General features: G+C 46.3%; 1 protein-coding gene across 4 annotated transcripts in view; it reads right to left on the bottom strand.

The window, feature by feature from the left end:
- The window catches only part of gpt2 (glutamic pyruvate transaminase (alanine aminotransferase) 2), a 93,003-nt gene that overhangs the window by 17,233 nt on the left and 48,351 nt on the right, over positions 1–27,419 (bottom strand). Inside the window, exon 11 of one of the 4 annotated variants that reach the window (XM_038806644.1) lies at positions 14,549–15,646. The exons of the other annotated variants lie outside the window; for them this stretch is intronic. Within the exon in view, the coding sequence (XP_038662572.1) occupies positions 15,556–15,646 (91 nt within the window). The 3' untranslated portion in view covers positions 14,549–15,555. Of the gene's footprint in view, positions 1–14,548; positions 15,647–27,419 lie in introns of those variants that run through there. 4 annotated transcript variants of the gene reach the window in all.

The raw sequence follows: 27,419 nt of genomic DNA, 5'->3' as shown, positions 1-27,419 counted from the left end.
ATGTACTTTATTCCAAACGTGTAAAAAAAACAGCAACATAACCCACAGTCCACAGCTTGTACAATTTTCCCCCTTTTACCCCCTCCACTCCCCCCTCGTGACAAACAGCTCCTCATTGTCATGACAACCCCCACTGCATCTCAAAGCCCTCCCCTGACCCCCTCAACTCTAGTTTAATCTTTTAAAATCGAACAAGTCCCCCAGCCAGACTGCCACCCCCGGCAGCATATCCGACCTCCAATTTATCAAGATCTTTCGCTGGGCAATTAGAGAAGCGAAGGTCACAACATAGCCCCCCCCCCCCCCCCCCCCCCCCCCCCCCCCGCTTCCACTCCAGCAGCTCTGGTACTGCTGATACCCCAAAAACCGCCTCCATTGGGGCAGGCCTGTCCTCCATCCCCACAGTCTTAGAAAGCATCCCAAACACCACCTCCCACTGTCTCTCCAGCTTCAAAACCTGTGCGCATGATTCGCTGGCCCCTGCCCACACTTCTTGCACTCATCGACCACCCCCTGAAAGAACCCACTCATCTTTGCCCAGGTCATATTGCACCTTTGCGTCACCTTAAACTGGATCAAACACATCTTCGTGCAGGAGGTTGAATCATCCTACGCATTGCCACACACCACAGTCCCCACCCTATTTCCCTCCCCCAAATCCCTCCTCCCATTTGTTCTTGATCCTCACCACCTGTGCACTCCTCCTGCTCCCCAACCACCCATATATCTCCCCAATCCTACCCTGGCCCAACTCAATCAATTTAGTTCAATGTGGCTTTTGAAACATTTCAATCGGATCTCTCTCTCTCTCTAATATATATATATATATATATATATATATATATAAAGTTCAGCCATGACGGATTCTTTGGATGGGTTATTCATCCCAGTGGTGAAGAGGGAGAGGCTCAAAGAGTTGGAATCCCTGTTGGGCCCATAAGAAATTAAGAAATGTATTGGGTTGATGCGAATTGATAAAGCCCCTGGCCCTGATGGCTTTCCTATTTGAGTTTTATAAGAAGTTTGTGGAACAGTTGATCCCTCTAATTAAAGATATGCTTAATGACTCCTTGTCCTGGGGTTTGTTGCCCATTATACTTGTGCAGGCCTCTATTTCCCTAATCCTTAAGAAGGCAAGGACCATATGGAATGTGGGTCATATTGACCTATTCTGCTTTTGAATACAGACACCAAGTTGCTTCCCAAAGTTCTGGCACTGCAGTTGGCGGTCCTGTCTCCCAGAGGTGAACTTGTTAGATCTGACAGGCTCCTTCAAGGGTCAGCAATTGCCGACCAATATACATCAGCTATTAAATGTTATCCTCTTCCCCTCTTCAGTATTCAAGCCGGAGGTGAATGTTTCCCCAGACGCAGAAAAGGCATTTGATAGTGTGGAGTGGGGATTTCTCTTTGAGATTCTTGTGAGGTTTGGATTTGAGCAAAAGTTTGTATCCTGGATTTGTTTACTTTATAGAGCTCCCACTGATAGTGTTTGCACAAATGCTTTGAACTCAGGCTACCTTCCACTGAATAGGGGCATGAGGCAGGGATGTCTGTTGTCTCCTCTCCTATTTACTTTAGCAATAGAATTGCTTGCCATCACACTGAGGTCTTTCAACAAGCAGAGGGAGATCAGTTGGGGAAGGGTGGAGCAAAGGATGTCCTTTAACGCAGATGATCTGCTTCTTTATATTACAAACCCAGTATCCACTATGGATGAGATAATTAAGCTACTTAGGAGTTTTGACTCCTCGTTTAGGTATAAGTTGATTTTGGATAAGTGAATATTTCCTGGTTAACTCCCCAGGTAGTGAAGCACATCTGGGGATGTTACTTTGACAGTTGTAGCTTTCATTATCTGGGTATCCGGGTGGCCCACAATTGAGTCTCCCTTCATAAATGCATTCGGGGTATTAGTGATGGTTGAGTTGCCATTCTCTCTGGCAAGATTTTCCTCTAATCCTGTAATGGTGTGCACTCTGAAGTAGTTCAGACTGCATTTTAAACTTAGTTCCCTGTCTTTGCTGGCCCCGGTCTGCAATAATCACCTCTTTTTGCCAGTGGGTTTAGACTCGCGTCTAGGTCATGGGAGGGGAAGGTGTTCGCGAGGTTTGGGGACTTAGGATAAGATAGATAGAGAAATACAGCACAGAACAGGCCCTTCGGCCCACGATGTTGCGCCGAACTTTTGTCCTAGGTTAATAATAGAATTTTGGACAATTTTTCATGGCCAATCCACCCAACCTGCACATCTTTGGACTGTGGGAGGAAACTAGAGTACCCGGAGGAAACCCACGCAGTCACGGGGAGGATGTGCAGACTCCACACAGACAGCGACCCAAGTCGAAATCAAACTTGGGACCCTGGAGCTGTGAAGCAATTGTGCTATCCACAATGCTACCGTGCTGCTCTTAAGAAGTTAACCTACACTCCATTATTCTACCCTAATCCATGTACCTATCCAATAGCCGCTTGAAGGTCCCTAACTTTTCCGACTCAACTACCTCCACAGGCAGTGCATTCCATGCCCAGACTACTCTCTGGGTAAAGAACCTACCTCTGACATCCCCTCTATATCTTCCACCATTTATCTTAAATTTATGTCCCCTTGTAATGGTGTGTTCCACCCGGGGAAAAAGTCTCTGACTGTCTACTCTATCTATTCCCCTAATCATCTTATAAACCTCTATCAAGTCGCCCCTCATCTTTCTCCGTTCTAATGAGAAAAGGCCTAGCACCCTCAACCTTTCCTCGTATGACCTACTCTCCATTCCAGGCAACATCCTGGTAAATCTCCTTTGCACCTTTTCCAAAGCTTCCACATCCTTCCTAAAATGAGGTGACCAGAACTGCACACAGTACTCTAAATGTGGCCTGACCAAGGTTTTGTACAGCTGCATCATCACCTCACGGCTCTTAAATTCAATCCCTCTGCTAATGAACGCTAGCACACCATAGGCCTTCTTCACAGCTCTATCCACTTGAGTGGCAACTTTCAAAGATCTATGAACATAGACCCCAAGATCTCTCTGCTCCTCCACATTGCCAAGAACCCTACCATTAACCCTGTATTCCGCATTCATATTTGTCCTTCCAAAATGGACAACATCACACTTGTCAGGGTTAAACTCCATCTGCCACTTCTCAGCCCAGCTCTGCATTCTATCTATGTCTCTTTGAAGCCGACAACAGCCCTCCTCACTATCCACAACTCCACCAATCTTTGTATAGAACATAGAACATAGAACAGTACAGCACAGAACAGGCCCTTCGGCCCTCTATGTTGTGCCGAGCCATGATCACCCTACTCAAACCCACATATCCACCCTATACCCGTAACCCAACAACCCGCCCTTAACCTTACTTTTTAGGACACTACGGGCAATTTAGCATGGCCAATCCACCTAACCCGCACATCTTTGGACTGTGGGAGGAAACCGGAGCACCCGGAGGAAAACCACGCACACACGGGGAGGACGTGCAGACTCCGCACAGTCAGTGACCCAGCCGGGAATCGAACCTGGGACCCTGGAGCTGTGAAGCATTTATGCTAACCACCATGCTACCGCGCTGCCCCATCATCTGCAAATTTACTGACCCACCCTTCAACTCCCTCATCCAGGTCGTTAATGAAAATCACAAACAGCAGAGGACCCAGAACTGACCCCTGCGGTACGCCACTGATAACTGGGCTCCAGGCTGAATATTTGCCATCCACCACCACTCTCTGTCTTCTATCGGTTAGCCAGTTTGTTATCCAACTGGCCAAATTTCCCACTATCCCATGCCTCCTTACTTTCTGCATAAGCCTACCATGGGGAATCTTATCAAATGCCTTACTAAAATCCATGTACACTACATCCACTGCTTTACCTTCATCCACATGCTTGGTCACCTCCTCAAAGAAGTCAATAAGACTTGTAAGGCAAGACCTACCCCTCACAAATCCGTGCTGACTATCCCTAATCAAGCAATGCCTTTCCAGATGCTCAGAAGTCCTATCCCTCAGTACCCTTTCCATTACTTTGCCTACCACCGAAGTAAGACTAACTGGCCTGTAATTCCCAGGGTTATCTCTATTCCCTTTTTTGAACAGGGGCACGACATTCGCCACTCTCCAATCCTCTGGTACCACCCCTGTTGACAGCGAGGACGAAAAGATCATTGCCAACGGCTCTGCAATTTCATTTCTTGCTTCCCATAGAATCCTTGGATATATCCCGTCAGGCCCGGGGGATTTGTCTATCCTCAAGTTTTTCAAAACGCGCAACACATCTTCCTTCCTGACAAGTATCTCCTCAAGCTTATCGGTCTGCTTCACGCTGTCCTCTCCAACAATATGGCCCCTCTCGTTTGTAAATACTGAAGAAAAATACTTGTTCAAGACCTCTCCTATCTCTTCAGACTCAATACACAATCTCCCGCTACTGTCCTTAATCGGACCTACCCTCGCTCTAGTCATTCTCATATTTCTCACATATGTGTATAAGGCCTTGGGGTTTTCCTTGATCCTACCCGCCAAAGATTTTTCATGCCCTCTCTTAGCTCTCCTAATCCCTTTCTTCAGTTCCCTCCTGGCTATCTTGTATCCCTCCAGCGCCCTGTCTGAACCTTGTTTCTTCAGCCTTACATAAGTCTCCTTCTTCCTCTTAACAAGACATTCAACCTCTCTTGTCAACCATGGTTCCCTCACTCGACCATCTCTTCCCTGCCTGACAGGGACATACATATCAAAGACACGCAGTACCTGTTCCTTGAACAAGTTCAACATTTCACTTGTGTCCTTCCCTGACAGCCTATGTTCCCAACTTCTGCACTTCAATTCCTGTCTGACAGCATCGTATTTACTCTTCCCTCAATTGTAAACCTTGCCCTGTTGCACGCACCTATCCCTCTCCATAACTAAAGTGAAAGTCACAGAATTGTGGTCACTACCTCCAAAATGCTCCCCCACTAATAAATCTATCACCTGCCCTGGTTCATTACCAAGTACTAAATCCAATATGGCCTCCCCTCTGGTCGGACAATCTACATACTGTGTTAGAAAAGCTTCCTGGACACACTGCACAAACATACCCCATCCAAACTATTTGATCTAAAGAGTTTCCACTTAATGTTTGGGAAGTTGAAGTCACCCATGACTACTACCCTGTGACTTCTGCACCGTTCCAAAATCTGTTTCCCAATCTGTTCCTCCACATCTCTGCTGCTATTGGGGGGCCTATAGAAAACTCCCAACAAGGTGACTGCTCCTTTCCTATTTCTAACTTCAACCCATATTACCTCAGTAGGCAGATCCCCCTCGAACTGCCTTTCTGCAACTGTTATACTATCTCTAATGAACAATGCCACCCCCCACCCCTTTTACCATCCTCCCTAATCTTGTTGAAACATCTATAACCAGGGACCTCCAACAACCATTTCTGCCCCTCTTCTATCCAAGTTTCCGTGATGGCCACCACATCGTAGTCCCAAGTACCGATCCATGCCTTAAGTTCACCCACCTTATTCCTGATGCTTCTTGCATTAAAGTATACACACTTCAACCAATCTCCTTGCCTGCAAGTACTCTCCTTTGTCATTGTTCCCTTCCCCACTGCATCACTACGTGCTTTGGCGTCCTGACTATCGTCTACCTTAGTTGCTGGACTACAGATCCGGTTCCCATTCCCCTGCCAAATTAGTTTAAACCCTCCCGAAGAGTACTAGAAAACCTCCCCCCCCCCCCCCCCCCCCCCCCCCCCCCCCCCCCCCCCCCCAGGATATTGGTGCCCCTCTGGTTCAGATGCAACCCGTCCTGCTTGTACAGGTCCCACCTTCCCCAGAATGCGCTCCAATTATCCAAATACCTGAAGCCCTCCCTCCTACACCATTCCTGCAGCCACGTGTTCAACTGCACTCTCTCCCTATTCCTAGCCTCGCTATCACGTGGCACCGGCAACAAACCAGAGATGACAACTCTGTCTGTCCTGGCCTTTAACTTCCAGCCTAACTCCCTAAACTTGTTTATTACCTCCACACCCTTTTTCCTACCTGCATCGTTGGTACCAATGTGCACCACGACTTCTGGCTGCTCACCCTCCCCCTTCAGGATCCTGAAGACACGATCCGAGACATCCCTGGCCCTGGCACCCGGGAGGCAACATACCTTTCGGGAGTCTCGCTCGCGACCACAGAATCTATCTATTCCCCTAACCATTGAATCTCCTATTCCTATTGCTTTTCTATGCTACCCCCTTCCCTTCTGAGCCCCAGAGCCAGACTCAGTGCCAGAGACCTGGCCGCTGGGGCCTTCCCCCGGTAGGTCATCCCCCCCAACAGCATCCAAAACGGTATACTTGTTTTGAAGGGGAACGGCCACGAGGGATCCCTGCACTGTCTGCCTGTTAGTTTTCTTTCCCCTGACTGTAACCCAGCTACTCTTGTCCAGTACCTTTGGTGTGGCTACCTCCCTGTAACTCTTCTCTATAACCCCCTCTGCCTCCCGGATGATCCGAAGTTCATCCAGCTCCAGCTCCAGTACCTTAACACGGTCTCGGAGGAGCTGGAGTTGGGTGCACTTCCCGCAGGTATAGTCAGTGGGGACACCAGTGGTATCCCTCACCGCCCACATCCTACAGGAGGAGCATGCAACTGCCCTAGCCTCCATCCCCTCTTACTTTACAGAATTAGCTGCCCCGTGGACCAACTGGACCTCCGCCCTCCGACTCTGCTCCCAGTCAGCTGTACTCTAAACTCCTGGCTCCCTTTACGCTCTTTGATAAATATAGGAAATGAAATGTAAGGAGCACCTTACTCCCTCCTCACCTAACTCCCTCAGTCACCAAACTCTCACTGTAGCATTCAAATGCCACAAGCTCAGCACTCAGTGCAAACAAAGTCTGCACTGTAACTAGCTCCTATTTATACTGTGACTCTAGCTTCTGAAAACTGGCCTAATGCAATTAACTAATTAACCAGCTCCAGCTGCAAGTAAGTCCAAGTAGAACCTTGTTTAAAGCTGATTCAAAATTCATCTTCTTATAGACCAAACAGTTAAACTTAACTTTATTAAGTTAATTAACTAAATAAAAGAAATACTAGACTTTAAATAAAAATGAACCCTTATACTCCCTCAGTCACCAAACTCTCACTGTAGCACTCAAATGCCACAAGCTCAGCACTCTGCATTGAGGGAAGATTTGCCAGCTTGAAAGAGCTGTCATTTTCCTGGTTCCAATCTGTTTAGATATTTTTGGATTTGCGATTTTTTTTTTTTTTTTTGCATAAGGCTTTCCCCCTGGCACCACCCTCCTCCCTGTTGAAGAGGATTTTGTCTTCGGGTGGATCTGGTGGGGGGAGCATTTTATTTAGAGCCGCATCCTATCATGGAGGCGGCTCCATTGGATCGGCTCCATTAGCTGAGGTAAAGGTAAAATGGCAGGGTGAATTGGGACCTATTCTGGATGAGGTGTGGAGCGAGGCTCTTCGCAAGGTCACCACAACATCTTCTTATGCTCTGCTTTGTCTAATCCAGTTCAAGATGGTGCACCAAGGTGGGGGATGAATGTTTTTTTCTCTGGGGTGGGGGACAGGTGATAGTGTTGTTCTCGGGGGCTGGCTAACCACACTTACATGTTCTGCCAAGTTAATGAGCTTCTGGGTTTCCATCTTTAGCACCATGTCAGAGATACTTAATGTCGTCTGGAGCCATGTCTGCTGGTGGCCATTTTCGGGGTATCAGACTCACCGGTGCTGAGGACAGGAGTGAAGGCGGAGGTCCTCGCCTTTACCTCATTAATAGCCCAGAGACAAGTTCTGCTTGGATGGAGCCCAGTGCCTCGGCTTGGTTGGGTGATCTTATGTTTATCTTCCATTTGGAGAAAATCAAATACACCATTCGGGCGATGCTAGAAGGGTTCTATTTAAGATGGCAGCCAATCATTTCCCTTTTTAAAAAAAAACAGTAGTCACCGTCAGTTAAGATGTTCAGTTTAATGTTGTCGGGGGAGGGGGGTGGAATTCTTGATTGTTTATCATGTTCTTATTGCATTGTAACATTAACTATTTTATATTATTTTGTTTATAATGAAAACCTTTCAAAAAATATATATTTTTAAAGCTTTTGTTCCTCCACATGAGTGAGAGGGAACCTGAGGAAATATTTTTTCACCCAGAGGGTGGTGGAAATATGGAGTGTTCTGCCTGTGGAGGCAGGCACTCTCACAACATTCTTACCACTATAGGTAATGAATCTTTGAATTATTTCATCAGAATTACTTAAGAGCCTCCAATTCCTTCTATTTTTAATGCTCTCACCTATCAAAATTACTTTGTTTAACCCTTTCAAATTGAATAGAAGTCTGTTTTCTTATATTTCAAACTTCCGTCTGCTGAATATAGCTTTCTTCACTGTTTCATACCACCCAGACCTTTTCTCTGACAAAGGTGCATAGATTTCACTAGCCCTACCTACAAGTTTATGCTAAAAGCAGCGACCAAATATTTTGTAACCGTTTCATTTATCTTGCTATTTTCCTCAAGTTAGTTAAAAAATGCCACTATATCCTTTCCATCAAATTTTGGAAGCGCCTAGGAGGGTCAATGCACTGATATCGTAGTTTGTTTGGGCAGATAATCCCGCGGGTTAAGAAAGTGCTGCTGGAGTGGGATTGATGGGGGACGAGTTAGCTCTTCCAATCTTGATGAATTATTATTGGGCGGCGAATATAGCCATGGTTAGGAAGTGGGTAGTGGGGGAGGGGTCGGTATGGGAGCGGATGGAGGCAACCTCTTGTCAGGACTCTAGTTTGGGGGCACTGTTGACGGCTCCTCTACCTTTCTCGCCCACCAGGTACTCCAGCCTGGTAGCGGTGACGGCAGCAACCGAAGCTGAGGGGGCCTTGGTTTGAGCACCGATCTGCGGGAAACACAGGTTTACTCCGGGGGGGCTGGAAGGGGGGTTTTCGGGGTGGCAACGGGGTGGGGATTGAGCAGTTTGGGGATCTATTAACTGGGGGCAGCCTCTCGCGCTTTATGAAGGAATTTGAGTTGCCCGCCGGGAATGGGTTCCAGTATTTGCAGGTGAGGGATTTTGTCAGGAAGCAGGTACCGTCCTTTCCCCACCTACCACCCCGGGGGCTGAAGGACAAGGTAGTGTCAAAAACAGAGGTGGGGGAGGGTAAAGTGTCAGAAATTTATAAATTGATGGATTGGGAGGGAGCCCCGATAGGGGTAGTGAAGTGTAAGTGGGAGGAAGAATTGGAAAGGGAGGTGGAGGCTGGGGTGTAGAAGGAGGTTTTTAGGAGTGTGAACACATCCTCTGTATGCTAGGTTTAGCCGTATTCAGTTTAAGGTGGTCCACAGGGCACATATGACTGTGACCAGGATGAGCAGGTTTTTTAAGGGATGGAGGGTAGGTGTGGGTGGTCCACAAGTGGGCCCGCGAATCATGTCCACATGTTTTGGCCCTGTCTGAAACTTAGGGGATTCTGGCAGGGATTCTCCGACATTATGTCGGAGGTCTTGAGGGTGAAGGTCCCAAGTCCAGAGGTGCCGATCTTTGGAGTGTCAGAAGACGCGGGAATCCAGGGGTCGATGTCCTGGCCTTTGCCTCCCTGGTAGCCCGGATTTGGAATGGTGGGAATCAGGACCACCAAAACCGGCAGTTTGGGTGAGCGACCTCGCAGAGTTCCTCAGGCTGGAGAAGATAATGTTTGCCTTGAGAGATGGCAGTCGTTTATCGACTTCTTTGAAAATAGATGGCACCAGTGGGGGGGGGGGGGGGCAAAAACAAAAGTTTTTTGGAAGTGCCTGTACAAATCTAAATATCTCCCCACCAGGTTCATGTCTAGAACTAAGTTCTCCCTCAACCAGCTCCAGATGTCTCGGCTTTAACTCCCATCACTTTAAGTTCAAATGCTCTCCTTTGCTCCTTTTCCCTTTCTTTTTGCTTTTCCTGCAATTCAAAATTTCTTCAGTCCCTTTTTTCACCCTTTGTCTCCAATTCAATTTTCTTAATTTCCATTTCTTTATCTTTTCCTTCATTTCTAATTGTTCCCTGAATTTTAGCTGATTAAATGTCCTCATTTTTCAAAGACCCATATCTATTTGACAACTCTTGCCTATTTAAGTACTTTGTTATTCTTTCAAAAAGTTGCTCTTGCCTGGATGTTGCAGGATGGCACATTCCAAGATCCAGAACCCCATGCAGTGACGCACTAAAGCTTAGAGCACCTGTCACAGAGGCAAAATGGGCAAAAGTCATTGCCTAAAGCCTTTCAGCCATAGTACACCAAGGGGCTGGAAATTGTATCAAACCCTCATGCTGCACGCCTGATAAGAAACGTATAGAGTATTACAATCGAATTGGGAGACTTCAGAGTGGTACATGATATATGGAGAAAAGTTGAATTTTATTGTACTTGCTATAATTTCTAAGTCAATGTTTTGTAATGTACTTCAGGTTTTATGAATAAAGTGATTCTTCAAGGACAAGGCTAATCAAATGTACTTCGGGTGTGTGGATGCCTGCAATCTCCCTAAATGCAGGACACTCGACTGCGAAATGTGTGGCACTCTTATAATTACAAACCAAACAATAGAGTGTAACTATCCACATATCTTCTTATGCAACTTTTGTACTACATCATGTTTTCCAAATGTGTCTTTCTTTGCTTAACTGCGTACACTTTACAAAAAATATATCAACTGCAACTGGAGAACCATCAACTCAGTGAAACATGCTCTTCGTTCTGCCTGGCATTTGCTGATCTTCCAGTTGTCTATGATACAATATTGCAAATGGGCACATTCCAAGTTCCAGGATAATTTGCAAAGGGATACACTGAAACTCAGGGCACCTATTGCAACCACAGTATGCAACATTATAATGCACTAAGGGACTGGAAATGGTGTAAAACCATTCAGGCAGTATTGTTTAATTTGAAATTAATACTGTAAATTTAACCTGTAATTCTAAGTTTAGTGAAGAACTTCAACATGTATTGCAATTTATGTCACATTAAATGTGAACTGATGGGGGGGGGGGGGGGGGGGGTGGAGGAGAAAGAGAATCAAAGGCTCAACCGTTACCTTTCCTGGCACTTTGCACCACACCATCAGTATCTGGTAGCTACTGTTTCATCAGGTAGGTTGCTATGCTCAGTGAATAATACAATCCAACATTATATATCCTCTCGTTCTCTGGAATTCCTCTGTTGTTTTAATCTAATATGGATATAATAGATTATATATAATGGATATAATGGATTGCTCATTTTCCTTAGAGAGCTCATCAAAATTTTAACTACCTTTTCTGGTGCCGTATACAACAATTTTAGTTATCAAGTCAAAACAGCTTGCTGGGAATTCTGGACATGAATCCCCCGAATCCGGAACCCAATACATTAAAAATATGCAGACTCAGGTAAAACAAAACCGTTCAATGAAAATATTGAAATATGAACTTTTCATTGATTTCTTTAGTTACTAGAGTGAATCCTATATGACTTGAAGTGGTACAGCATCACATCAGATCTCATTTTAGGTTTTAAACTATTCGGTAAATATATTAAATAGAAAAATGAACAATTGAAAAGATCAAGTAGAATTTCTACAGTAAATAGTTAATACTGATTATGGGAAGCTCTTAAAAAAATAATAATTCTAAATTGACTCTTATTCTAATGGCTACAGCTACATAATATTTGCCCAAACACACGTTTTGGATTTTAATGATAAAATATTAAATAACTGGCATGGAGACCAGATTTTTTTCGGTCTCTTGTACACCCCCAAGAAGTACACCCCCAAGAAGTGCAGGATTTATCTTTTAAGCTTTTCAGACAACCATAGAATCTTACATTTATAACAGGTTAAACATGAAAACAAATCATGACTAGCTGGATCTTTGTTTAGACTTATGACAAACAAATTGAATTAATCTCTACTAAGCTAAAACAAGGCAGACTAATTCTATATTCATTTGTTCAGCCACCTATTTAAAAAAAGCATTCTCATTCTTTAGTTTAAGAGGTGGAAATGAGGTCTGATATATTAAAATGCCGTTACAATTTAATTATTTTGTCCAAATTTCTTCTCCCAGTCCTGTTCTTGCTAACCTACATTGGCTACTGGTCAAGCTACATCTCGATTTTAACAGTCTCATCATTGTTTTACAAATTTCTGCATGGCCCAACCTTTCCCAGTGTCTAATCTCCTCCTGCCCCCAAATCCTCCAAGATCTGTGCTCATCTAATGCTGGCCTCTTGGGCATCCAGGATTCTAATCACCCTCCCATTAGTGGCTTTGCATCAATCTTCACTGTGGAAGACATTGCAAATATCCCCAAGATACTCGATGGGCAGATTTCAAATAACATGGTAGAGCTTACAAAAATCTCAATCACAAGGGATAGAGTAAAGAGGACTCAAGGGGCTACAGGTGGACAAGTCACCAGGACCCAATGAACTGGGTGTTAATGGAAATGGCTGCAGAAATAGTGGATCTGTTGGTTGAAATTTTCCATAAATCGCTAAATTCCAGGAGGGTACGGGGAGATTGAAAAACAGCCAATGTGACACCCTTGTTCAAAAGGGGAGAATGACAGAAGATAGGGAGCTATAGGCCAGTTAATTTAACATCTATTATTCACAAGATGGAGTCAATAATCATAAAGGAAATATCTATAATCGAGGGAAATAGCTAATCATTTAGGAAAGCCAGTAAACATGGTTTTATGAAAGGTAAATAGTGTTTGACAAATTTGCTAGAATTCTTTGAGGATGTATCAGGGAGAGTAGATAGAGGGGAACTTTCAGATGTAATGCATTTAATTTTCCAAAAGACAGTTGACAATGTGCCACATAAAATGATACAAAAATAGGTGGAAGGGCATGTTGTGATGAGGATATTGTGATTCTGCAATGGGATATAGATAGATTGGATGACTGGACGAAAACCTGGCAAATGGAGTTTAATGTGGTGAAATGTGAAGTCACTTTGGTAGGAGGAATCAAAAACTAAATGGAGAAAGATTGCAAAAAGGATATAGAAGTATTGGAGGCAGTCCAAAGGAGATTTACCAGTTAATTCCTAGGATGAGAGGGATATCCTTTCAAGAGAGACTAATTAGTCTGGGTCTGTATTCCTTTGAGTTTCGAAGAGTGAGGGGTGACCTTATTCACGCATACAAGATCCTGAGGGGGCTTGACAGGGTAGATGGCAAGATGTTTTCACTAGTAGGAGAGACTCAATCAAGGGAACATAGCTCCAAGATAAAGGGTTAATCATTTAAAACTGAGGTGCAGAACTCACAGAGAATGGTGAATCTCTGGAATTCTCTGCCCGGAGGGCAATGGAGGCTGGATCATTAGAAGTATTTAAAGTGGAAGTGGATATATATTTGATAGCTCAAGGAATAGAGGGCTATGGAGAAATGGCACAGGTAAGGAGTCGAGGTTGGCATAGGTCATATTGAATGGCGGAGAAGGCTTAAAGGGTCCGATGGCCTATTCCTGCTTCTATTTCTTGTGTTCAGTTGCATAGGTCTTAAGCAGTGGAACTCCCTCTCCACATCTCTTTGCATCCTTACCTTGTTTTCTTCCTTAAAACCCATCTCTTTGGCTAAGCTTTTGGTTATCTGATTCAAGAATTCTGGCCATATTTTATTTATAGTGTTTCTGTGAAGTCCCTTGGGATGTTTTATTATGTAAATTTCACCATCTCAATACAAGTTGTTTTTCCAAAGATGCTGGAGAGGATGTGAGAAACCAGAGGCTAGATCCGGTAGCTAAACCTATTTATAGAAAGGTGTTGTGTTATTTTTTTCCCTTGGGCATTCTATTAAACATTCACCTATCCTTTCATTCCGAATTGTTTCATTCCGGTTACAGTCACATTGCTCCGCAAGGCTTAGGATCGTATCAAGAGCTTGATGTCCAGCACTATTCATTGTATTTGTGAATTTGTGGGAATCATTGCACACACCAAATTGTTTATTGCACCTTGCTAACTGAAAAGAATCTTGAAAAGCAGCTGGGTGGCACAGTGGTTAGCACTGCTGCCTCACCGATCCAGGGTCAATTCTGGTCTTGGGTGACTGTGTGGAGTTTGCACTTTCTCCCCGTGCCTGCGCGAGCCTCCTCCGGTTGTTCCGGTTTCCTCCCACAGTTCAAAATCGTGGAAGTTAGCCATGCTAAATTGCTCCTTCATGTGGCCAAGTGAGTAGGCCTAGACAGGGTGCAGACACAACGCGATGGGCAGAATGGCTTCCTTCAACACTGTAGGAATTCTATGCACTCATCCATCAGTTCATAGTAAGTAACACCGATAGGGATATTTTGAGACAAAATTAGAATTTTTGGGTATTCACAGTTTCTCCAGGTCCAATGAAGTTACAGGAGCCCCGTCCACTGCAAGTTCCAGGGTTGCAGCTGTATGTAATCGTGGCACACAATTAGAAAGGATGACTGCACAAAGTTAATTGAGATGGAGGAGGGATGCCTGCAGAGCAGAACTCACTTAGAAAGGGGCATAGCTTACATAATTACTCTCTTTTGAAAGTCAATTAAACTTAAACAGCGAAAAAGGCAATTTATTGTAACAGCAAAAAAGGCAATTTATTGTAAGAGTTATTTCCTGCTCAAATATTAACATTAATATAGACAAGCTGAAAACATTTTCCTAAAAAGATCGACATAAGAAAATCCCATTCTCCTAAAGACAGTCTTGCAGATGACAGTTATTTCTTGGCCCCTTTTACCCCTAAGCCAATATTATTTTTTTACTTCTGAATGCATCTACTTGGAAGCCCTTGAATAGAAAACAAATTCAAATTATACAATTTACAAAGACAGTTGTAATATTTGTCCTCCCAACTCCACAAAATAAAACCATAACCATCTATTGTTCATTGGAAAAAACTCACCATTAGATGTTGTGAATTATTGTAAAAATCTATTAACTTGGCAATGTTACAAGTTAGTGTTTGATAAAGTCACTAACTGACAAAGATAGACTTATTAGCTTTTATCCTGCTGAAAATTCATCTGCATACACAGCAGGAACTTTACATTGTTTGCAGACATAAGTGTTATAAAGCTGTTCATTAGTCCATTTAATGCTAGTCTTCCACAACGAGTGGAAACGGAGGCAAAAGAAGGCACAACCTCAAACATGGTAGCTTGAAACCAGAGCATATATCTGGCAATTTGAGATTAGAGGTTTGAACCTAGAAAAATATTTTATATCATACAGTTTGTTGCTAGAAATAATGATTTTTTTTAAACCTATAAAAGGCTTCTTGAAGTGCACAAAACCAATCTTTCCGACAAGTATTAGTTCAATGTAAACAGAGTACTATCAAAAATGCAGTACAAGTTGTACATAAGTGGTTTTCACAATACCAAACTGCCAAATAGCTGCAGCAATTGTGATCTGCAGGCCAGTAGTTTTACAATTTCACTTCAGTAAACATTAACTTGACGTGCAGAATGGACTTGGGGAGAAGAGAGGGAAGGAGGTTAATTGAACATCCACCATGTGGTTTTCTCTGGTGAATAAAATTAACTGTGTTCATGCATGTTTCTCAAGAAACTTAGTGTGGAACTCCTTTATATTCTGCAACAGCACTTTCAGCTTCTCAACAGGAAGAAGAATAGTCATTCTGCAGGGGAAAAACAAAAAAGCTACCAGTACTGAGTTTTGAGGAAATAAACTTGGACAATTTGATCAAATTCTGTTTTTCACACCCTTTTAATTCCTCCCCCTACTTCCTGAGAACAAATACTTCTAAAAATAATTTAGTCTAACAAGTATAAAAAGCAGAAATGTAATTTTCGGTGAAGTTTTTCAGAAAGTCTCAGTTGTAGTTCAGGGGGAAATTAAAATGCATAACGTCAAAATAACAATGTCAGACAGGAAATAAATATTCTTTTAAAACTTGTAGGATGCAAGGTTAAAATAAAACAGTTGCACAATATGTTGGAAACAATCAAAGCAATGCTCTATTGAGTGGAGGAATGAGGCTTTGAGCCAGCAATCTTCATATATTAATTCCCTATTGCAGCCATGCTGTTGTGGACTTTATTTCAAGGAAAGAAAAGCCAGCAGTGTCTAGTGCACTAGGCCACTTTGCTGTTGCATGTAGAATGAACCAGTGGAAATAATCTTTCAATATTTTAATAGTGGAATAACATGGTCAATGAGTCTTAATTTAATGGTGGGGAAACATTTAGAGCCAATATCACAGGACAAATTTAATTGGCATTTGGGAAAGTATGGGCTAATAGCCAAATGTCAACATGGATGTGTTAAAAGAAAAATCCTTTTGACCAATTTGATCGTGTTCTTTGAAGTAATGGACAGGGTTAACAAGGATAATGCAGTTGGTATGTATCTAAGCTTTCAAAAAGTGGTTAACAAAATATTGAATTTGGGTTTTAATTTTGTTAAAGGATTGCATGGAAACAAAATTGGCTAAGGGACTAAAAGCAGACAGTAACAGTTATTTTTTTTAGACTAAAGGGGTGTGTGCAGTGGTGCCCCAGGAGTCAGTGTTGGGCCCACTGTTCATTTTGATATACATCAATGGCCTAGACTTGGATAATTCAAACTTCATCAATGACAAAACTCAAAAGCCATAAACAGTAGAGTTTTGTAACTGACTTCAGAAGGACATGGACTGGTGAAATGGGTAAATCTGAAATTTCATGCAGAGAAATGTGAAGTCATTAGGATGGAATGAGGAGAAGCAATCTAAACTAAATGTTATGGTTTAGTATGGATGCAAGAACAGAAATCTGGCGTTGTATATTCACAAGCCTTTGAAGGTGGCAGGAATAGAAAAGGCTGATTGAAAAACATGAGAGCACTTTAGCTTCATAAATGGAAGCAGGAATACAAAGCAAGGGAGTTACTCTAAAACTTTATCAAACACTGGTTGGGGTCAAGCTGGAGTATCATGATCTGAAGCTGGAGTATCGAGATCATTTCAGAGCAACACACTTTGGGAAGGATGTCAAGGCCTTGGAGAAATTGCAGAGGAAATTTATTGGAATGGTACCAGGGATGAAACACTTTGGTTACATGGACAGACTGGAGTTGTTCTTAGAACGGACAAGGTTAAGAACGAATTGATTAAAAAAAGGTGAGAAAAAAAACACGTGAAAGACTTTGATAGAGGGCAGCAGGGTAGCATGGTGGTTAGCATAAATGCTTCACAGCTCCAGGGTCCCAGGTTCGATTCCCAGCTGGGTCACTGTCTGTGTGGAGTCTGCACGTCCTCCCCCTGTGTGCGTGGGTTTCCTCCGGGTGCTCCGGTTTCCTCCCACAGTCCAAAGATGTGCGGGTTAGGTGGATTGGCCATGCTAAATTGCCTGTAGTGTCCTAATAAAAGTAAGGTTAAGGGGGGGGGGGGGGGGGGGGTTGTTGGGTTACGGGTATAGGGTGGATACGTGGGTTTGAGTAGGGTGATCATGGCTCGGCACAACATTGAGGGCTGAAGGGCCTGTTCTGTGCTGTACTGTTCTATGTTCTAGAGTAAATAAGAAGAAATGGTTTCTTGTGGCAGAAAGATTAGAGGATACAGATTTAAGGTCGTTGGCAAAGAATCAGAGGTGACATGACGAGATTGCATGGTGATATTTGATCTGAATTGTACTGTCTGAAAAGATGATGGAAGCAAACTGAATAAGTTTGGAAAAAGAATTGGATCAGTAATTGAAGGAGAAATATTTGCTAGGCTATGGACATCGACCCAAATTGTAAAACTCTTTCAAAAACAGATACAACGTGTTATGTTATGTGTTGTGACTGTGGTAATAATGCACACAGAACATCTAGTTCTTTGACCAGTAAGATAGTTTTTAACAAAATGAACATGTGGAAAGATAAAGAACTATAATACAAATGGTAATGGATAATTGAATTCTCCTGGAACTACTTCTATTGCGACTGTCCTCTAGTACAACTTATTACCAACTGCCGGCTTTGTGGAGTCACATGGTGAATCTCTGTCCCCACCTGCTGGTTGGAATGCTAACATTGCATTTGCCTTCCTAACTGCCAAATGAACCTGCATGTTAATCGCTAGGGAATCCTGAACGAGGACTCCCAAGTCCCGTTGTGCTTCAGATTTCCGAAGCCTTTTCCCATTTAGAAAATAGTCTATGCCTCTATTCTTCCTACCAAAGTGCGCAGCCTCACTTTTCCGCATTGTATTCCATCTGCCACTTCTTTGATCACTCTCCTATCCTGTCCAAGTCCTTCTGTCGTCTCCCCGTTTCCTCAACATATCTTTGTATCATCTGCAAACCTAGCACCAATGCCCTCAAGTTCCTTCTTCCAGATTGCTAATGTATATCGTGAATAGCTGGGGTCCCAAAACTGACCCATGTGGAATACCACTAGTTACCGGCTACTATCCTGAAAAAGAACCCTTCTGCCAGGCAACCAATCTTCTAGGATAAATTACCACTCCATCAGTTTCTCTTAACAGTGATGGAAGTTGCCATCTATCATTTACTCAATAATCTGCTCACAGAAGTTCAGTTTGGGTTCTGCAATTACCATTTGGCTCCAAACTCCATTACAGCCTTGCTCGAAACACATAGCAAAGAACTGATTTCCAGAAGTTAGATGAGAATGACTCCCCTTGACATCATAGCAGCACCTTGACCAAGCAAAGCAAAGGAGCCCTGGTAAAATTGAAGACAATGGGAATCATCACGTCCAGGTTCCCCAACAAGACACATACTATGATTTAGGCATATAATTGCTTGTTCATCAACACATGTCAAAATCATGGCACTCCCTTATTCGCAACCATGTGGGTGTACGTTCATCACAAGCAGTGCAGTGAAAATTGAAACGCGCAAGAAAATCTGGCAAGGGAAAGGCAAATCAGCCTTAATTTTATTAAGACAAATCAGTGGGACATATTTAAAAACCTTGTGCCCAAGTACATGCAGTATTCAGAATAAGGTCAATGAGCTAATAGCATAAAGAGAGACAAATGGGTACGATTTGGTGGGGATTACTGAAACATGGTTGCGGAAGGCCTGGGAGTTGAAAGTTCAAGGGTACTCAGTATTCAGAAAGGATAGACAGGGTGGAACAAGAGGTGGAGTTGCCTTATTGGTTAAAGATAACATTAAGGCTGTGTTCAGAAAAGATATTGGCACAAAGGTCCAAAATGTTTAATCGATCTGGGTTGAAATGAAAAAGGGAAAAAACTTCTTGGTACAAGTAATTTACAGGCCCTTGAGCAATGCTTCCAAAATGGGGCATAATATAAAACAAGAAATAATGAGGGCTTGTGAGAAGGGCAGAATGGTAATCATGGGTGATTTTAACATGCATATTGACTGGATTAATCAAATTGGCAAGGGTAACCTCGAGGGAGATTTCATAGAGTGTATGAGGGATTGTTTCTTCGAGCAATATGTTAGGGAGCAGGCTATTTTAGATTTAGTATTATGAAACGAAGAAGGGTTGATAAATAGTCTTGTCATTAAGGATCCTCTTGGAAGGAATGATCACAGCATGCGACAATTTAGAATTCAGATTGAACGAGAGAAAGAATTTTAGCGTTGGGCAGAGGTAATTATACATTCCCGAGGAAAGAGTTAGCTGAAGTAGACTGGGCACAAATAATTGAGGGTAGGGCAATTGAGGAACAACGGCGGATGTTCAGAGAGATATTAAATACCACTCAATTACAGTATATTCCTGAGAGGAAGAGAAATTGTAAATGGGAGAAAAACGTTCCATGGCTAAAAAAAGTCAAAATAGACAAAGGCAAAAACTAGGGTATACCATACTGTAGAAGCTAGTGGTAAGCTGGAGGATTGGGAGAACTTTGTACGGTTCAGCAAAAGGCTACTAAAAATGAAATCTAAAGGACCAAGATAAACTACAAAAGGAAACTAGCAGAAAACAGTGTTTTAATTATATAAAGGGGAAGAGAATAGCGAAAGTAAATATTGGCTCTTTAGAGGATGGTGCTGATAAGGTAATAATGGGGAACTGAACCAATATTTTGCCTCTTCCTTCACATTTCGGATAATAAAAAAAAATTCCCAAAACTGCAGTTAATGCAAAGCAACTTGGTGCAATAACAAGCTAGGGAGAAGGTAGTGAATAAACCAATGGGATTAATTAGCATGCAACCTAGGGTATTAAAAGAGGGGCAGCAGAGTGCCCCTCTTTTAATGCATAGTGGATGCATTGGTTATGGCATTTCAAAATTCCCTGGATTCTGGAAAAGTTCCGGTGGATTGGAAACATGCTAATGTGACACCTTATTCAAAATGAGGGGAAAAAATAGGGAACTACAGACTGATTAGCTTGACCTCTGTGGTGGGGAAGTTGCTGGAATCAGTCATGAAGGAGGTGCTGACTGAACATTTGGAAAGACATGGGCCCTGGTACTTCCCCTGTTTCTGGGGCCTTGATCTCCACAACCCTCCTCCCCCCCCCCCCCCCCCCCCCCCCCCCCCCCCCCCCAACCAACAACCTTGCCGTTTTTAATAAGGAAGCGGAGTCCTGAAAACACCCCACCCCGCAGCAGCTCGATACAATAACCCTTTTCTGTTTGTGAAGTACCCCCATGTCTTCATTCCATAAGTTTATCCTACAGCAAAGTGAAGACCGAACAGCAATGTGGTCTAGAGTGGACCCCAAATGCCAGCTGACGTGTACAGATGTCTGCTATGCAGTCTCACTACAAGAATGCTTCCAGGATAAACAACTGCAGCTATGAGGATAGATTGAAAAGGTTAGGTCTGTTTTCCTTGGAGAACAGAAGGATTAAAGGAGGCTTGATAGAGTATTCAAGATCCTGAGAGATATGGACTGGGTAAATTGTGGGAAACTGATGCCCCTCAAAGTGCAGAGGTTACAGATTCAGAATAATGGGCAAAAGGAGAAATAGTGATGCGAGGAAAATTATTTTCATCCAGAGGGTGGTTGGAGTCTGGAATGAACGTCCTGAAAAGGTTGATTTGATTGGAGGTATTGAAAAGGGAATTGGGACTTCCGGTGTGGACCATGGAGTAAGTGGTCACACACAAGGAATTTACGAGACGCATGCTAGGCAACATCACGGACTTAGAATCACATAACCTGATCATGGGGGAGACTTTAACACAGCCATTGACTCCGAGCCGGACCGGTCGAAGTCCAGGACAGGGAAGCGACCGGTAGTGGCTAAGGAACTCAAGGGTTTTATGCACAGATGTGTGGATCCCTGGAGGTTCGCGCGGCCGAGAGCGAAAAAGTTTTTTTCTCCCACATTCATTTTTAAAAAAAATAATTTTAATTTTTTTTTAGAACAGTACAGCACAGAACAGGCCCTTAATGTTGTGCCGAGCAATGATCACCCTACTCAAGCCCACGTATCCACCCTACACCAGTAACCCAACAACCCCCATTAACATTATTTTTTTAGGACACTAAGGGCAATTTAGCCTGGCCAATCCACCTAACCCGCACATCTTTGGACTGTGGGAGGAAACCGGAGCACCCGGAGGAAACCCACGCACACAGGGGGAGGACGTGCAGACTCCGCACAGACAGTGACCCAGCCGGGAATCGAAACGGGGACCCTGGAGCTGTGAAGCATTGATGCTGACCACCATGCTACCGTGCTGCCTAAAGGAATTTTATTGGAATTTTTTACAGAAAATATATAAAAATGTAACAACAAGCAATAATATGCAACAAACTACCCCATAACACCCGCAACTCCCCCCCAAACCGTATCAACACATGTATCCCATCCCCCCCCCCCCAGCAAGAGAACTATTTTTTTTAAATTTAGAGTGCCCAATTTTTTCCAATTAAGGGGCAATTTACCATGGCCAATCCACCTATCCTGCACATCTTTTGGGTTGTGGGGGTGAAACCCACGCAAACACGGGGAGAATGTGCAAATTCCACACAGACAGTGACCCAGGGCCGGGATTCGAACCCGGGTCCTCAGCGCCGTAGGCTGCAATGCTAACCATTGTGCCACCATGCTGCCCCAGCAAGAGAACTTAACCATAAATTAAAATTAAATAAATCAAATTTAAATAAAATAGACAAACATAGTTCTCTCCCCCTCCCCGGGTTGCTGCTGCTACTGTCCCAGTACCCTACGTTGAGCCAGAAAGTCGAGGAAAGGTTCCCACCGCCGAAAGAACCCTTGCACCGATCCTCTCAGGGCGAATTTGACCTTCTCTAGCTTAATAAAACCCGCCATGTCATTGATCCAGGTCTCCACGCTTGGGGGCCTCGCGTCCTTCCATTGTAGCAAAACCCTTCGCCGGGCTACTAGGGACGCAAAGGCCAGCACACCTGCCTCTTTCGCCTCCTGCACTCCCGGCTCCACCCCAACCCCAAAGATCGCGAGTCCCCATCCTGGCTTGACCCTGGATCCCACCACCCTTGACACCGTCCTCGCCACCCCCTTCCAGAACTCCTCCAGTGCCGGGCATGCCCAGAACATATGGGCATGGTTCGCTGGACTCCCCGAGCACCTGACACACCTATCTTCACCCCCAAAGAACCTACTCATCCTTGTCCCAGTCATGTGGGCCCTATGCAGCACCTTGAATTGAATGAGGCTTAGCCGCGCACACGAGGAGGAAGAATGAACCCTTTCCAGGGCATCAGCCCATGTCCCATCTTCGATCTATTCCCCCAGTTCCCCCTCACACTTAGTTTTTAGCTCCTCTACTGACGCCTCTACCACCTCCTGCATAAGCTTGTAGATATCGGATATCTTCCCCTCTCCGACCCATATCCCCGAATGCACCCTGTCACTCACCCCCCTCGCGGGAAGCGCAGGGAATCCCTCCACCTGTCGTCTGGCAAATGCCTTTACCTGAAGATACCTAAACATGTTTCCCGGGGGGAGCCTAAATTTCTCCTCTAACTCCCCCAGGCTCGCAAACCTCCCGTCGATAAACAGGTCCCTCAGCTGTCTGATGCCCGCTCTGTACAACCCCTGAAATCCCCCATCCATGTTCCCCGGGACGAACCTATGGTTCCCCCTCAACGGAGACTCCATCGAGCCCCCCACTTCTCCCCTATGTCGCCTCCACTGCCCCCAAATCTTGAGGGTAGCCGCCACCACCGGACTCGTGGTATACCTCGTGGGAGGGAGCGGCCGTTACCAGGGCCCCCAGGCTCGTATCCCCACAGGACGCTCTCTCCATCCGTTTCCATGCTGCCTCCATCATCCATTTGCGCACCATCGACATGTTGGCCGCCCAGTAGTACCCAGAGAGATTGGGCAACGCCAGCCCCCCCCCCCCCAATCTCTACCCCGCTCCAAGAAGACCCTCTTCACCCTTGGGGTGCCATGCGCCCAAACAAAGCAAATGATGCTGCTGGTCACCCTTTTAAAAAAGGCCCTAGGGATAAAGATGGGCAAGCACTGGAAGAGGAACAAGAACCTCGGGAGAACCGTCATTTTGTCGGACTGCACTCTGCCCGCCAATGACAGCGGCACCATGTCCCACCTTTTAAATTCCTCCTCCACTGCTCCACTAGTCTGGTGAAGTTAAGCTTATGGAGAGTCCCCCAACTCCTGGCCACCTGCACCCCCAGGTATCTGAAACTCTTCACTGCCCTCCTAAAAGGGAGCCTCCCAATTCCTTCTTGATCCCCCGGGTGCACTACAAATACCTCGCTCTTTCCTAAATTTAGCTTATAGCCCGAAAAGCCCCCAAATTCCACTAACAGCTCCATCACCCCCGGCATTCTCCCCTCTGGGTCCGCCACATACAACAGCAGGTCGTCCACATACAGCGATACCCGGTGTTCCTCCCCACCCCGCACCAGACCCCTCCATCTCCCTGACTCCCTCAACGCCATAGCCAGCGGTTCAATCGCCAGTGCAAAGAGCAGGGGGGGACAGGGGGCACCCCTGCCTGGTCCCACGGTAGAGCCTAAAGTACTCCGGTCTCCTTCCATTTGTGACTACACTCGCCATCGGAGCCGCGTAGAGCAGCCTCACCCATTTGATAAATCCCTCCCCAAATCCAAACCGCTCCAGCACCTCCCACAGGTACCCCAACTCAACTCTGTCAAACGCTTTCTCTGCGTCCAGTGCCACCACTATCTCCGCCTTCCCCTCCACTGCCGGCATCATGATAACATTTACCAGTCTCCGCACATTCGTGTTGAGCTGCCACCCCTTGACAATCCTGTCTGATCTTCGTTGTATCACCTCTGGCACACAATCCTCTATCCTGGTAGCCAGGATCTTGGCCAGCAACTTAGCGTATACATTAAGGAGCGAGATAGGCCTGTATGATCCACACTGCAAGGGGTCCTTATCCCGCTTAAGGATCAGAGAGATCAGTGCCCGCGACATCGTTGGGGGCAAAGCCCCCCCCCCTCCCATGCCTCATTGAAGGTTCGCACCAGCAGGGGACCCACCAGGTCCGCATATTTTATGTAAAATTCCACCGGGAACCCGTCTGGCCCCGGGGCCTTACCTAACTGCATTTGTCCAATCCCCCTGACTAGCTCCTCCAGCTCTATCGGCACCCCCAGCCCCTCTACCAGCCCCTCTTGAACACTTGGGAAACATAGCCTGTTCATGAAGCTCTCCATCCCCTCTCTCCCCCTCGGAGGTTCCGACCGGTACAGTTCCTCGTAAAAGTCCCCAAAGACCCCGTTTACTTCTGTCCCCTTCTGCACTACATTTCCACCCCCATCCTTCACTCCACCAATTTCCCTAGCCACATCTTGCCTACGGAGCTGATGCGCCAACATCCTGCTCGCCTTCTCCCCATACTCATATACCGCGCCCTGCGCCCTCCTCCACTGTGTCTCCCCGCCTTTCTGGTGGTCAACAAGTCAAATTTGGCCTGCAAACTGCGCCGTTCCCCCAGCAACCCTTCCTCTGATGCCTCCGCATATCTCCTGTCCACATCCAAGAGCTCCCCCACCAGTCTCTCCCTCTCCTTCCTCTCCCTCCTTTCCCTGTGGGCCCGGATGGAGATCAGCTCCCCCCGGATCACTGCTTTCAGAGCCTCCCAGACCATCCCCACCCGGACCTCCCCCGTATCATTGGTGTCCAGATACCCCTCAATGCTTCTCCGAACCCTCTTACACACCTCCTCCTCCGCCAGCATCTGGTCCTGCACCTCTCCCATCTCCAACTCCACCCAGTGCGGGGCATGGTCCGAAATCGCTATGGCCGAGTACTCGCCGTCCTGCACCCTCGGAATCAATCCCCTGTTCAGGACAGAAAAGTCTATCCGGGAATAAACCCTATGGACATGAGAGAAAAAGGAATACTCCCGCGCTCTCGGTCTCCCAAACCTCCAGGGATCCACCCCTCCCATCTGGTCCATGTATCCCCTCAGCACTTTGGCCGCCGCCGGTCTCCTACCCGTCCTTGAACTGGACCGGTCCAGTGTGGGATCCAGCACTGTGTTAAAATCTCCCCCCATGATCAGGCACCCTGCCTCCAGGTCCGGGATGCGGCCCAACAATCGCCTCATGAAGCCAGCATCATCCCAATTCGGGGCATATACATTCACCAGCACCACCTTCACCATGATATATCTGCCCTCCTTGTCCGACACCACCTCAGCCGCCTCGAACGCCACCCTCTTCCCCACCAGAATCGCCACCCCCCGATTCTTTGCGTCCAATCCTGAGTGATAGACCTGCCCCACCCACCCCTTCCTCAGACGAACCTGGTCTGTCACCTTCAGGTGGGTCTCCTGGAGCATAGCCACGGCCGCCTTCAACCCCCTTAGATGCGAAAATACCCTGGTTCTCTTAACCGGCCCGTTCAGCCCCCTCACATTCCAGGTAATCAGCCGGATCAGAGGGCAACCCGCCCCCCTCCCCCGCCGACTAGCCATAGCTTATCAGGTGTTCTCCCCAGGCCAGCACACCCCGCCCGACCCGTTCCCCATGGCGATAACGCCTCTCCCTCTCCCCCCCCCGGCCCTGACCAGCTCCTTCCTGGTCATTCCAGCAGCAACCCGGTATCCCCCCCCCCCACCCCCAACGCTAGGACCCCTCCTAGCCGCGACGCACCCTCCATAGTACTTCCGTGAGTCAGCTGACTTCTGCTGACCCCGGCAGCTCCCGCCAACGCCCATCCCCTCCCGGCATGGGGTCATCCCCCTCTTGCCACACCCCCTTGGCACCGCTTCAGCGCGGGAAAGAAGACCAGTAGAGGCCCCGCCCCCACCACCAGCTCCACCCCCCCCGCCCCGCAGCGCGGGAAATGAGAGGAAAGCCCGCGCTTTCACACTGCCACACCCCACCCTTCTGACGCAGTTCCCCAAAATCCAGTTTCACCCCAACCCCCAGCCCCGTACAGAAGAGAACATATAAAACACAGATCCCTGATATTCCCCACCTAACCCACAACCATACCCAACAGACAAACCCACCCGTAAAAAGAACAAAAAGAAAACCAGCATACATAACACTGTCGAAGTTAAAAAAGTTGAAACAAAACAGCAACAGCGGAAACAACAACTGCCATAGTATGTCCCCAGACCCTAGTTCGAGTCCAGCTTCTCCGCCTGTACAAAGGCCCACGCCTCCTCCGGGGACTCGAAGTAATGGTGCCGGTCCTTGTATGTCACCCACAGGCGCGCAGGCTGCAACATTCCAAACCTGACCTGCTTGGCATGAAGCACCGCCTTCGTCCGGTTGAACCCGGCCCGCCGCTTAGCCACCTCCGCACTCCAGTCCTGGTAGATCCTCACTACCGAGTTCTCCCATTTACTGTTCCTCTCTTTCTTGGCCCAGCGCAGCACACATTCCCGGTCACTGAATCGATGGAACCACACCAGCACTGCCCTCGGGGGCTCATTTGCCTTGGGCCTCCTGGCCATCACTCTGAGCTCCCTCAAGCTCCAGGGGCAAATGGAAGGACCCCGCTCAGCATAGTGGTCACATACGCCAGGAGATCCGACCCCTCCAGCCCCTCTGCCAGGCCCAGGATCCTCAAGTTCTTTCACCTCGTGCGAACGTCCAGCTCCTCCAAGCGGTCTTGCCACTTTTTACGGAGTGCCTTGTGCAACTCCACTTTCCCCACGAGGACCACGGCCTCCTCCTCCCTTTCAACGGCCTGCTGCTGCAACTCCCGAATAGACACCTCCTGGGCCGCCTGGGCCCCAAGCAGCTTGTTCGTAGTTGCATTCATGGAGTCCAGCAGCTCAGCCGTCAGCTCCGCAAAACAACGCAGGAGAGAGGCCTGCTGCTCCTGCACCCACTTCCACCAGTCCTCGGGTGTTGCGCCGGCCGCCATTTTGTTTTTCTTCCCCCGTTTTTTTTGGGAAGCTGCTGTAGCTTTTTTCTTTGTCCCACTCCGGGTGAGCACCATATAGTGTGGGGCAAGCTCCTCCAGGCACCTTCCCCCACCGGGATGCGTAAAAACAGCGCCGTTTGGGGCCCTCAAATCGGCCCAA

This window comes from Scyliorhinus canicula, chromosome 9 (assembly GCF_902713615.1).
Source record: "Scyliorhinus canicula chromosome 9, sScyCan1.1, whole genome shotgun sequence".
Classification (NCBI taxonomy): Eukaryota; Metazoa; Chordata; class Chondrichthyes; order Carcharhiniformes; family Scyliorhinidae; genus Scyliorhinus; species Scyliorhinus canicula.
This window is presented reverse-complemented; position numbering and strand designations above follow the sequence as displayed.